At 37.1% G+C, this 12,071-nt stretch overlaps 1 protein-coding gene across 1 annotated transcript in view; it reads right to left on the reverse strand.

The window, feature by feature from the left end:
• Positions 1-324: 324 nt before the first annotated feature.
• The window catches only part of POC5 (POC5 centriolar protein), a 41,390-nt gene continuing 29,643 nt past the window's right edge, over positions 325-12,071 (reverse strand). The window contains exons 10-11 of the mRNA XM_049768784.1: positions 4,125-4,301; positions 325-474 (exon numbers count right to left, since the gene is read on the reverse strand). Coding sequence (XP_049624741.1) covers positions 331-474; positions 4,125-4,301 — 321 coding nt within the window. The 3' untranslated portion in view covers positions 325-330. The remainder of the gene's footprint in view (positions 475-4,124; positions 4,302-12,071) is intronic.

The raw sequence follows: 12,071 nt of genomic DNA on the forward strand, positions 1-12,071 counted from the left end.
AGCTTTAGTTAGTCTTTTGGAAAGAATAGAGGAAAAAAAAAACCCCAGGGTTTTATACACCTTAATGTTGTACTGTGACAGGCTAAACATGTGGAAAAAAAGAGTCCATTTTTAAATTTAAAAACTTTTACTTAAATAAAAAAATAACATTAAATTTATTCAACATATAGTTACAAAGGATGGTATGTCTTTTAAAAGTGTCTTGTATTTTTGGAAGGTAAACATGATATATCCTTATTGTTCTAGGAATACGGAAGAATGAAAAACTAAAGTCCTCTAATCCTTTATAAACCAGAGGAATTAAAAGACTTCACCATGCAAACATTTGTATTAATCAACCACTTTTATGGAATGAATGCTTGAGAGAGACTGGGTGTGAGTTGATCTGGCTCCCAGAGATCTGGATGCTGCAGCATTAGTTTCAGGATGAATGGTCCGGGGATATTTTGCTGCAGTGGCTTGAGGAATGGTTTGCTGAAAGATAAAAATCAGTTTTAGTTATTCCCTAAAATTACATCTCTCCAACAGCATTTCATCATCTATCATTTAATCGAAAACATATTTGTTAAGTTTCCAAGAGACACAGCAACGCCTGAATGAAGCAGCCTTTAAAACAAACAAGATGTGGGAGTGCTCTTCCACAAGGAGCCCACACCCAGCGACACAGATGTGCTCACCTCCCACAATGAGTGCGGACCTATTGTCCAGAGGACTGCAGGAAGGACAGAGGGAGTCATTCCTCAAAAAGAACACAAGTGGAAAACTTGTAATGTTCACAGAGGCTAAGTTTAGAAAGGGACTCTGCTGTGTTTGGAAAAGGGGTTAGTTAGCCAAAAGTCCTCACTGCCATTCCACCCACTTCATCCCTGTAGCTAGTACATAACGTATAGTCCCAGGGAGCATAAGAAAGTCCTGAGGAATTTAATCTAGTTTCTGCTTCCAACCAGAGTAAAGCTGGTCCCTCATATTTCACCTGGTTCATTTGGGAGCTGACTAAACCTTTTATGGCCACATTAGAGGTCTTCCAGAGGCCTTGGTGCTCCATTAAAACAGACTCTAACTTCCTAAAGAAGGAAATAACTAGATGCTGAGGACAGTGGTGAGGGGAGCTTATACACATTATCTCAGAGCCCAAGGGGAAAATTAGGTAGGCCTGCTTCGAAAATTCATCTTTTAAATATGGTCAAGTACAATTATATAGATATTAAATCAAAATATCACATAGTTCTTTTTCATTATTTTTGGGCCACACCTGATAGTACTCAGGGCTTGTTCTTGACTCTGTGCTCAGGGATCACAGGATCCTGGGAGCTTTGGGGGACCATACTGGTACTGCAGGAAGGACCTGGGTTGGCCGTGTGCAAGGCAAACACCCTTCCCACCATCCTCTCTCTGGTTCACTACATATTATTAAAAGACTTCTATGATACAGGGGGCTGGAGAAAAAAATGAATAACCTTATCTTAAAGCATTTTATATAATTTATTTTTATACAAAACTATAACTTCATAACTATTGCAAATAGGATTTATTTTTTATACATATGGCATAACTTCATAACTATTGCAAATAGGATTTTTTATGATGACTATGAAACTTTAGTTGGTAAAGACCTAGTCTGATCTTATCAGAGGAGTTATTTCTCCTTGGGGAGCCGAGGGGAAGTAAGTGGGCAGGCACTGTAGGAAAATGGTTCACTGTAACCCTGTTATCATGATTTACAAAATACAACAGAGAATAAAGTAATGCCAGGAACAGGCAATTACCCAGCAGATGGGGCTAAAGTGTCAAATTTGATTATTGGTTTATCCACAATAACTGTTTCTGGTAATTCTAAATCTTGATTCCTGGGGGTGGGATTGCCATTGTGTCTGTTACATAACCCAAATTAGGTAGTAATGAAGGTGGGTCGTGATTCTCTAATTCATGTCAATTACTGGGGAGAAGTACAGAACATACTGGATAAGTAAAGGGCAGTTTGTGAGGGAAATGTCAGAAACAGCCACTGTAAATTTCAAGTTTCTTGATCTTTTTCTTCTGTGAAATCCTACTATAAGTTTAATGACTAAAGGTTGTCTAGTTATGAAGAAGCAGCTCACTCTGTCTTATGCCATCTCTATCATACAAAGGCAGTTGATTTCTCCACTTCTGTATACATCATGCTGATAAAAATAGACTTCATTTCTTCTCAATTTCAACAACTAATCTCACAAGTTGAAAAACAAATGGAGAAGCCAGCTAAGGACTTTCTGAGGCTATCCACCTTCTGAAGGTGGATACCCCCATTTTCCATATCCTTAGCACGTGCAGGCTCTTTCTCTATTCCCCACTTATAGGGATTGATCAGACTGCACCTGAGGCCAAACATACATCAAGTGGCTTCTCTTGCTATAATCATCTAGTGACCCTACCTCAAAAGAAAAGGAGTTAAAATCATTCTATATACCTTACTGTTAGAATTCTGCCACTCTAAGTAGCTGTCAAGGCTGCTTCCTATTGAGAGCTTTATATAGAGTTTATGTATAGTTTATATTGAGTTCATTTTCTTTACATATGCCTTGTTTTACATACATTAAGGATGTGTTCCTGAACTTTAAAAAGAAAAAAATCAAACTTCCAGAGGCCAGAGAGATAGCACAGTGGTAGGGGCCTTGCACGCAGTTGATCCAGGATGATCCCTGGCATCCCATATATTCTCCAAGCCAGGAGTGATTTCTGAGCACAGAGCCAGGAGTAACCCCTGAGCATCACCGGGTAAGGCCCAAAAACCAAAAACCAAAAAAAAAAAAAAAATTCAAACTTATAAGAAATATTAGAGATATCTAGGCACTCTTTATTTTGTAATAGTTTTTCTTTAGCAAAATATATTTATGATTTTATAGTTTATAAAGGGCCTTTATAGATATCATTTAATTTTCAGATTATCTCATTTAATCCTAAATCATGATAATAACATTGGGAGGTAAATGCTCTCATTTACACAAGAAACCGATAAGCTCAAGACCAAACAGTTATATGAACATTGAGTAGAAATAAAAAATGATCAGACTTAAACACCAAATCCAAAGCCAACTACAACAGAATCGATACCCAATCTACAACAAGCTAGACACAGAGGGGACCACTTATACAACAGCCCAGGGAGGGTGTGGTAAAGGAAGGAGATATGGGATGCATACTGAGAACAGGGGTGGAGGGAGGACAACATTGGTGGTGGGAATGGCCCTGATTCAATGTCACTATGTATCTAAAATACTACTGTGAATGCTTTGTAATTCACTTTGGTCAAAATAAAAATTATTAATAAAAAACAAATTGTGTATAATCAAAAAGTCAACAAGAAACAAAAGAGAACTAATATGGATATTTGTTTTCTATTGCCCAAATTCCATGTATAGTGATTAATGTGCTTGTCTTGAAAGTAGCCAATTTGCGTCTGATCCCAGCACCCCAGAAGGTTCCTGAGCCCCACCAGAAGTAATCCCTTAGTTCAGAGGCAGGGTTAATCATTGACCATAGCCAGGTGTGGGCTAAAAACAAGGGAAGAAAATAATAAAATAAAGAAAAATATAAGAGTAGGAAAGTATTTTTAATTAAATATTTGCTACATGAACAGTTTCTTTTTTTTTTTTTTTTTTTTGGGCCACACCCGTTTGACGCTCAGGGGTTACTCCTGGCTATGCGCTCAGAAATCGCCCCTGGCTTGGGGGGACCATATGGGACACCGGGGGATCGAACCGAGGTCCTTCCTTGGCTAGCGCTTGCAAGGCAGACACCTTACCTCCAGCGCCACCTACCCGGCCCCTCATGAACAGTTTCTAATAGCAAATATTTTGCCTGTTTGAAATTAATAAATCACTTGTATATTTTGTTCGGTGTGCATCAACATACGGGAGCACATTCTTCTATGCTTTTGAGAAAAAAAACCAATGTTTCTGAAACTTATTTCCTAAAAGAGGAGAAGCAGATACAGAACAGGTTTCATAACTGTAAGTATAAATGCTCATAAGAGTAAAAGGCATAATGTTTCCAGGTTGTCCTTAACGTCTCAATTAAGTGTATTTATGAACCCATAAACTCAGGAAAGAGATTTCAATATCCAAGGTCATCAGCTGTGAACTCACCACTGTGACAGGATGATGTTTCTCCACAACAACTGAACTCATAGGAGGAGAAACTCCCATAATAGCCAAACCGCTGGTAATTCTGTTTTTTGAAGCAAAATCACATCTCCCTGTGATTCGGGCTGTAATTGTTCTTCCTGCTTTCTGTTGTGCAGATGTTACAACTCTGGGAACATGCTAAAAAAAAAAAGGTTGGTTGAAAATCCATGTCAAAATTCTATAACTTATGAAAAAATACTCAAGTTCTCAAGACAAATTTTATATCGAAGAAATCAACTGAATAACAAGGAGATAAATAGCAAAATTCAAAACTATGCATCCAATACTCCTTTTATATCAGTATTTTTATGAATTATGGTTACAACTTTTAAAATAATCAGTTTTTAAATTTAATTAAATTTAATTTTTTAATGGCTTAAAATAGCACTTTATTCTCCAGTTTGGTTGAGTCTTAGAAAGTATAGTTTATGATTCCCTGTGATATATACTGGAACTTTCTTTTTTTATGAAAATAATTTTTGGGGCTGGAGAGATACACAGCAGTAGGGCATTTGCCTTACAAGCAGCCGATCCAGGACCAATGGTTGTTTGAATCCCAGCATCCTGCATGGTCCCCCATGCCTGCCAGGAGTGATTTCTGAGCATAGAGCCAGGAGTAACTCCTGAGCACTGCCAGGTGTGGCCCAAAAACCGAAAAAAAAAAAAATTTTTTTTTTTCTTTATTTAAGCACCATGGCTGCAAACTTGTTTGTAATTATTTTACAGCCGTAAAATGAACATCCTCCTTCACCAGTGCAATCTTTCCCATCACCAATGTCCCCCATTTTTCTCCTCCCCATTCCCTATCTTCAAGACAGACATTGTATTCCTCTATCACTGTCAGGGTAGTTGTTAGTGTAGTTATTTCTCTAACTACATTTACCACTCTTTGTAGTTAGCTTCCTACCATATGCTGGTCCTTCCGGTCTTCATCTCTCTTGTCTCTGGGTACTATTACTATACTGTCTTTTATTTTTCTTAACTCTCACTGATGAGTGAGACTATTCTGTGTTTATCTCTCTCCCTCTGACTTATAAAATCATCCCTGTTTTGAAATAATCAAATGCATGAGAAGGTACAAAGAAGGGTACAGGAAGTCCTGCATGCTCTTCCTCCCACTTCCTGAAAGTATTTTTTAAAAAATTATAGTTTAACAACAATATCAAAACCAGGAAGCCGACGGTGGTATAATCCTTGCTCTAGATTTGTCTCTCTATCATAAGTGTAGATTCCTGTAACTATCACCACAATCAAGAATCAACACTTTTCCATTTCCACAAAGATCTCCCTCAATGCTCTCTGGAACCATACCTGTCTCCCTCCCACCCCATCACTCTCATTATCTGCTTTAGTAACTTTATATCAACATTAACATATGTGTTTGTGTTCTATCATTTTTCTTAACATTTAGCTAATATACCTCTTTAATTATTTTAATGAAGACATGCATTAACTTTTACTGATGTTTTTATATCAACAAACCAGTTTATCTATTTAGGTCCTCTCCTCATACATAAAGCACACTTTTTATTGTAAAAAAAAAAGAGGGCGGAATGACTATATCAAAAGATAAAGTGAGCCTCTTTTTATGGCAGGCAGATACTCCAGAAAGATTATTTTTCAATTAGGAACAATGCATATATGTACTCTTTACCCTCTTACCAATCAATTCATTATATTAAGTGCTCAATTAAGTTTTAAGTAACACACTATTTAATTTTTTAAAATTAATCTTTCATATCTGCCCTTTATTATATATATGCATGTGTTGCCAGACATGGAAATTAGGACCTCACATATGCAAAGCTAATATTATACTGCTGAGCTACATCTTTGGTGCTAATATTTCATATTTGGATATGACTTTTATCAAATGTCCATATTAAGTACCTTTCAAGAAAAGAATGACTCTTACCCAAAATAAAGATACCTTTGTTCTTCTCTGGTGTGCCAAATAAAACACTGAAATTTCTTTTTTTGTTTTGTTTTGTTTTTGAGTCATGCCTGATGATGTTCAGGTGTTAAGCTCTGTGTTCAAGAATTACTCCTGATGGGTCTGGGGTGAGGGCAATATAGGGTTCTGGGGATTAAACTCAGGTCAGCTGCATGCAACACTAGAAGTTTTAACAGCACTTGATAAATATTAAGCTCACACAATAATTGTAATTGTTTAATAGCGCAAATATTTTTCCTTTCATTCCTTTTTCTTTTTATGTTTGTGTCACATTCATTTGGCATTTGGCCAAGCTCAGAGTTCACTCTTGGCAATGCTTGGAGGTCTGTGGTACTGGGGAGGGGGACAAGAGTCAGCTGCATGCAAGGCAAGTTCCTTCATTCCTCTACTAGTCTCTATACTATCTTTATATATATTTTTTTCAGTGTACATTAATCGAAAAAATTACAATTAAATCTACAAATCTATCATGAATTAAATAAGAACTAACTTGGTTTACTGCATTAAAACATTTGAATTTCACCATTAAATACTGAGCTTTCCCAGTATAGCCAGAGACGACTACAGAGAATATGTAAATAGGATTACAATAGGTACCATGAGCAAAGTCTCTGGGAAAATTAAAGTGATTGAATACTGAGATAATTAGAGGACCCCATGGCAAAGAGCAATTGGTGGGGTTTAGTTCCATTGTTTGTTAAGAACTAATAATGACTGTGTAAGCTGTTCATTACAAAAAGCCAGTGAAGACCAAAGAAGAAACAATTCCAGGAAACAAAATTTATACTAAAAAGGAAATAGAATCATAGTATAGACTAATTGCATAGCTATATTTACAATCATCAAAAATACTGAGCTGGCCATCTGTATTTAAATGTTCACAGATAAGGTGGATGGGGAGAAAAGAAAAAAAGTGGCATTAGAAAGTCATTTTGAGGGACGGGAGCGATAGCACAGCAATACTGCATTTGCCTTACACACAGCCAACCTTGGATGAACTCCAGTTTGGTGCCCGGCATCCCATATGCTCTCCTGAGCCTGCCAGGAATAACAACCCCCGAGCACCACCAGATGTGACCCCAAAACAAAAACAAACAAACAGAAAGAAAGTCATTTTGGAGCCAGAATGATAGTACCCTGCATACAGTCAACCTGTATTTAACCTCTATCCTCCTGTATCATCCTCAGAGAACCTCCAGGAGTGATGGTATACTCACCCTGAATACAGAACCAGGAGCATAGTCAGGTATGGCCCAAAATAACAACAACAAAAATCAAACAAACAGGAAGGTTTTTTTTGTTGTCAACAAATAATGCTTAAAATCAGTTCATGTAGAACTATTGATATGAGCTTGTTATTTAGAGGAATATGGTACATGGAATAAAAGAATTTAAGAGAAGAGATTCTGAAGGGTGTTTCTTCCTATAATCCTTGTGGAAGCTATCTGGATGGTCATGCTTCAATGAATCTTAAGAATCTGAGAAACCAAAACACAGATTCTAAAATATTTAGCAAATTTTGTATTAAAGTCATGCTTCTGTGACTTGAGGGTAATGTTATTCAATAAATTACAGAAAGCATTTTATAAATTACTGAAAGCTATTTTAAAATATAAATTTAATTACTGGCAAGAAATTCTTGACAAGAAAACTGAAAACTGTGGTTTACTTGAACTCCTAAACTTAGGTCTAATCAGGCCCACTAGTGAAAACTGTTCTCAATGGGAGGGTGAAGGCCTGAAAAACTAGAGAAGTTTGGTCAGGAAGAAATTCCAAATGAGAATATTCAACATGGCTGGAAAATGCTAACAGACCTTAACCTTCACTCGTCAGCTGACAACTGTGCTAGAATGACTTCATTAAGAGGAAAGTAGACCTTAATATGTCATAAAGGCATTTATAGAAAACTTCTGTCCACTATTTTGAATAAAGTAGAAAATTTTAATATCTATATTTATAAAGTGAGTTGTTTTCAAATGGTTTGTGATTTTTACTTGTTTTATTTGCCAAATAGTGCTTGTGATTTAACTTAATTAAAATCGTATAAATGACAAAAAGAACTATTTTGAAAAAAATGTGGAGCCAAAGCAATAGCATGGCTGTTAAGGAGCTTGCCTTGCATGTGGCTACCTGGGTTGTGGCAACCTGGGTTCAATCCCTGGGATCCCCTATGATCCCCAGAGCACTCTGGGAGTGATTCCTGAGTGCAAAGCCAGAAGTAACCCCTGAGGGTACACTGAGTGTGCTCCCAAAGCAAAATCAAATCCAAAAAATAGATTTATAAAATAAATATTAGAGAAGGCCAGAGTGATAGTATAGAGGGTAAGACCACTTGCCTTGCACATGGTAGACCCTGGTTTGATCCCCTGTATTCCATGTGGTCACCTGAGCACAGCCAGGAGTGATTCCTGAGTGCAGAGCCAGGAGTAAGCCCTGAGCACTACCAGTTATGGCTCCCAAACAAATGAAAGTTATTAGAAAAACTGCTGCTAAATCAGGTAAAGGAAAACAATTAAAAGGAACCTGTAATCAAATTGCTATGAGGTTCTTGCTATACAAAAGTTAACATTGGCTCACAATAGAAAATATACAGTTTTACATAAAAAAGATGATTTAATTATGATATGTGGACTTTAATAACCATAATTTGACTTCACAATGAAAACTGGGAAATACATGTAATATTTCAGGTTGAAAAAAGATCTTTCAGGGCCGGAATGGTGGTGCAAGTGGTAAGGCATCTGCCTTGTGCACCCTAGACTGGGACTATGGACTGTGGTTTGATCCCCCAGTATCCCATATGGTCCCCCAAGCAAGAAGCGATTTCTGAGCTCATAGCCAGGAATAACCCCTGAGTGTCACTAGGTGCGGCCCCCCCCAAAAAAAAATCTTTCTATCTAAAATTTTCCAATCTGTATTTCTGTGTGTGTGTGTGTGTGTGTGTGTGTGTGTGTGTATATATATATATATATATATATATATATATATATATATATATACTGGGGTTATGTGTTGGGCAATGTACATATGACCTCCTATATGTAAAACATTCACTCTACTACTGAATGTTTTATCCCAGCCTCTATATGTGTTATCTGAAAAAAATAAGTCCTCTATTTTAGCTGACATTTTTGAGAAAAAAATGATAATTTGTTGGTTTCAATTATTTTGGATCTCTTTAAAGTTATGAGCTGACTTAAAATAGAAATTCTACCATTCAAGTCATGCCAAACAAATAACAAAATAAAAAAGACTAAGGGGAAAAAACTTAAATATCAAATGTATGTCCTCTATGTATGTATGACACAGAGATAAACCTATTATTGGTTTAAAGAGCAGGACTCTGGAGGTCAAAGCAGTAATGCCAATCCTATTCTAATTATTCCTCAGCAAGTGACTCTAAACCTCAATTCCCTCATTGAGAAAATGAGGAAAATAGAGTCATCTGCCTAATGGTGCCTTTCACTTTCCATTCACAGGAAGAGGCATTTATTGGAGGTTTTACTAACTAGCTTAAAAGTCTAACTATGTTGGTGGGTAGGAGTTTGGGACACTGGTGAAGTTAAGGTTACGCTGCTGGTGGTATTGGTGTTTGAATATTCAATACCTGAAATGACTACATTATGAACTACTTGGTAAATCATGGTGTTATAATACAAAATAGAAAAAAAAGGAATTATTTAAAGGGAAAAAAAATCTAAATTAAAGAAAACCCTCAATTATTCCCATTAGGTTTAGAGAAAGAGTAAACTGCCATCTATTGTCTAACAGTGTGAACTACAATACAATTTTCTTTTCTTTCTTTTTTTGGTTTTTGGGCCACACCTGGTGACACTCAGGGGTTACTCCAGGCTAAGCGCTCAGAAATTGCTCCTGAATTTCTTTTGAAATTTCTTTTCTTGAAAAGTGCCCATCACTATAAAATCCTGACATTTCTTTTTAACAAAAAGGCTGTCTGAAGAAAGGAAACATTTTTACAAATAAAGATACTGTTTTTTTGGGGGGGCCAGAGTGATAATGTAGTGTAGGGCGTTTGCCTTGCATAGCGGCTGAACCAGGAAGGACGGACATCGGTTTCATCCCCGGGATCCCATATGGTCCCCCAAGCCAGGAGCGATTTCTGAGAATATAGCCAGAGTAACCCCTAAGTGTCACCGGTTGTGGCCCTTCCCCCGCCCCAAGAAAAGATACTGTTGTTTTTCCCCAGCTAGAATGGCAAGACTCTCTTTTCTAGCTATTTGTGTCCCATTTATATGCAGGTTACTTCTACATACCAATAAGAAATACAAAGACTGATAAGTTTTCAATGTTTACAGGAAATTATTGTGATTAAAATGAAGAGAAAACCATAAATTACAATTTTTTATTTTTCTGTCCTATTTTACATTAGGTAAGTCTTTCACAAGTGTACTTTTCAATTTTTATAATTGATTTTCATTTTGGACAGGTGTGTGTGTGTGTGTGTGTGTGTGTGTGGTGTGTTGGTGGTGCTCAGGGATTACTTGTTCTGCGTTCAAGTATCATATGCAATGTCAGAGATCAGATCAAGGGCCTTACATCCTGTGCTATTTTATTTCTCTAGCCCTGTTACTATGGTTCTTAAAATTTTGTTTCTTTTTTTTTTTTTTTTTGGGTGGGGGTCACACCCAGGATCGCTCAGGGGTTACTCCTGGCTCCATGCCCAGAAATTGCTCCTGGCAGGCTCGGGGGACCATATGGGATGCCGGGATTTGAACCACCGATCTTCTGCATGCAAGGCAAACACCTTAACCTCCATGTTATCTCTCCAGCCCCTAAATTTTGTTTCTTAATAACAATCTTTTTATTTAATTTTAGGTCTTACTCAGCTCTGCTCATGACTTACTCCTGGCTCTGTACTCAGAATCACTCCTGGTGGGCTTTGCCATGTGCCTGGAATCTAACTGGGATCAGCTGTGTGTAAGACAAGTTCTTCAAATCCTGTATTATCTCTCTGGTTCTGGGATTAATCTTTACTGGGATATTTTTTTGGGAAGAGAGAGGGCACACCTGGTGATATTCAGGGGCCACATCTGGGTCTTTGCACATAGGTTACTAAAGATCGAAGCTGGGTATGACATATGCAAGGCAAGTGCCCACCCACAGTACTACTTATTTTAAAAACAGAAACAATAGTATACCAGGTAGGGTGCTTGCCTTGGTGGGCTCAGAAGACCATATAGGATGCTGTGATTAACACTGATCAGCTATGTAAAAAAACAAGTGTCCTATCTACTGTACCATGTTTCTAGCTCTTTTATAGTTTATGTTTTAAAATAAGACACGTCTGAAGTGAATCTGAGTATTATAATTCTAAAGCAAGAAAGAAAATTAGAATTATATTCAAAGACTAATTGATTTGTGATTCTCATTCTTCCTAGTTTTAAACTCTATCCTTATATAGATAAAATTTAATGTTTATCTGGTTTTAGGAGAGGAGGGAAGCTGAAGATTTGGGGAGAAGAAGGGGCTCCTATGTAATACTGTATGTGTGTCAGGTTTCAAAGTCTTCAAAGACTTTGGCAATCATTGTTTTGAAAATTTAGCAACTTAAAGGGTAAAGAGCACAATCACTACTACTTTCTATATAGCTTCAGGATTATGTATAAATGCAGATGTCTTATTTTAAAGGAATTTTAATATGTGCTATCTGAATATGCAACATGAATAACAAAACTTCAAAATGTGTAATCCTGAAAAATAAATGCAGCTGAGCTTCTTATGGCAGGATGGAATGTTAGTCTATTTCTAAGGCAAAATCCTCACATATCTTTAATTTCTTGACCTTTTTTTTTTTTTTTCTTTTTTTTCTTTTTTTTGTTTTTTTGGGCCACACCCGGGACACTGAGGGATCAAACCACGGTCCACTGTAGGCTAGCGCAGGCAAGGCAGACGCCTCACCACTTGTGCCACCACTCTGCCTCCTTTTTTTAATT

This window comes from Suncus etruscus, chromosome 2 (genome assembly GCF_024139225.1).
Source record: "Suncus etruscus isolate mSunEtr1 chromosome 2, mSunEtr1.pri.cur, whole genome shotgun sequence".
Lineage (NCBI taxonomy): Eukaryota > Metazoa > Chordata > Mammalia > Eulipotyphla > Soricidae > Suncus > Suncus etruscus.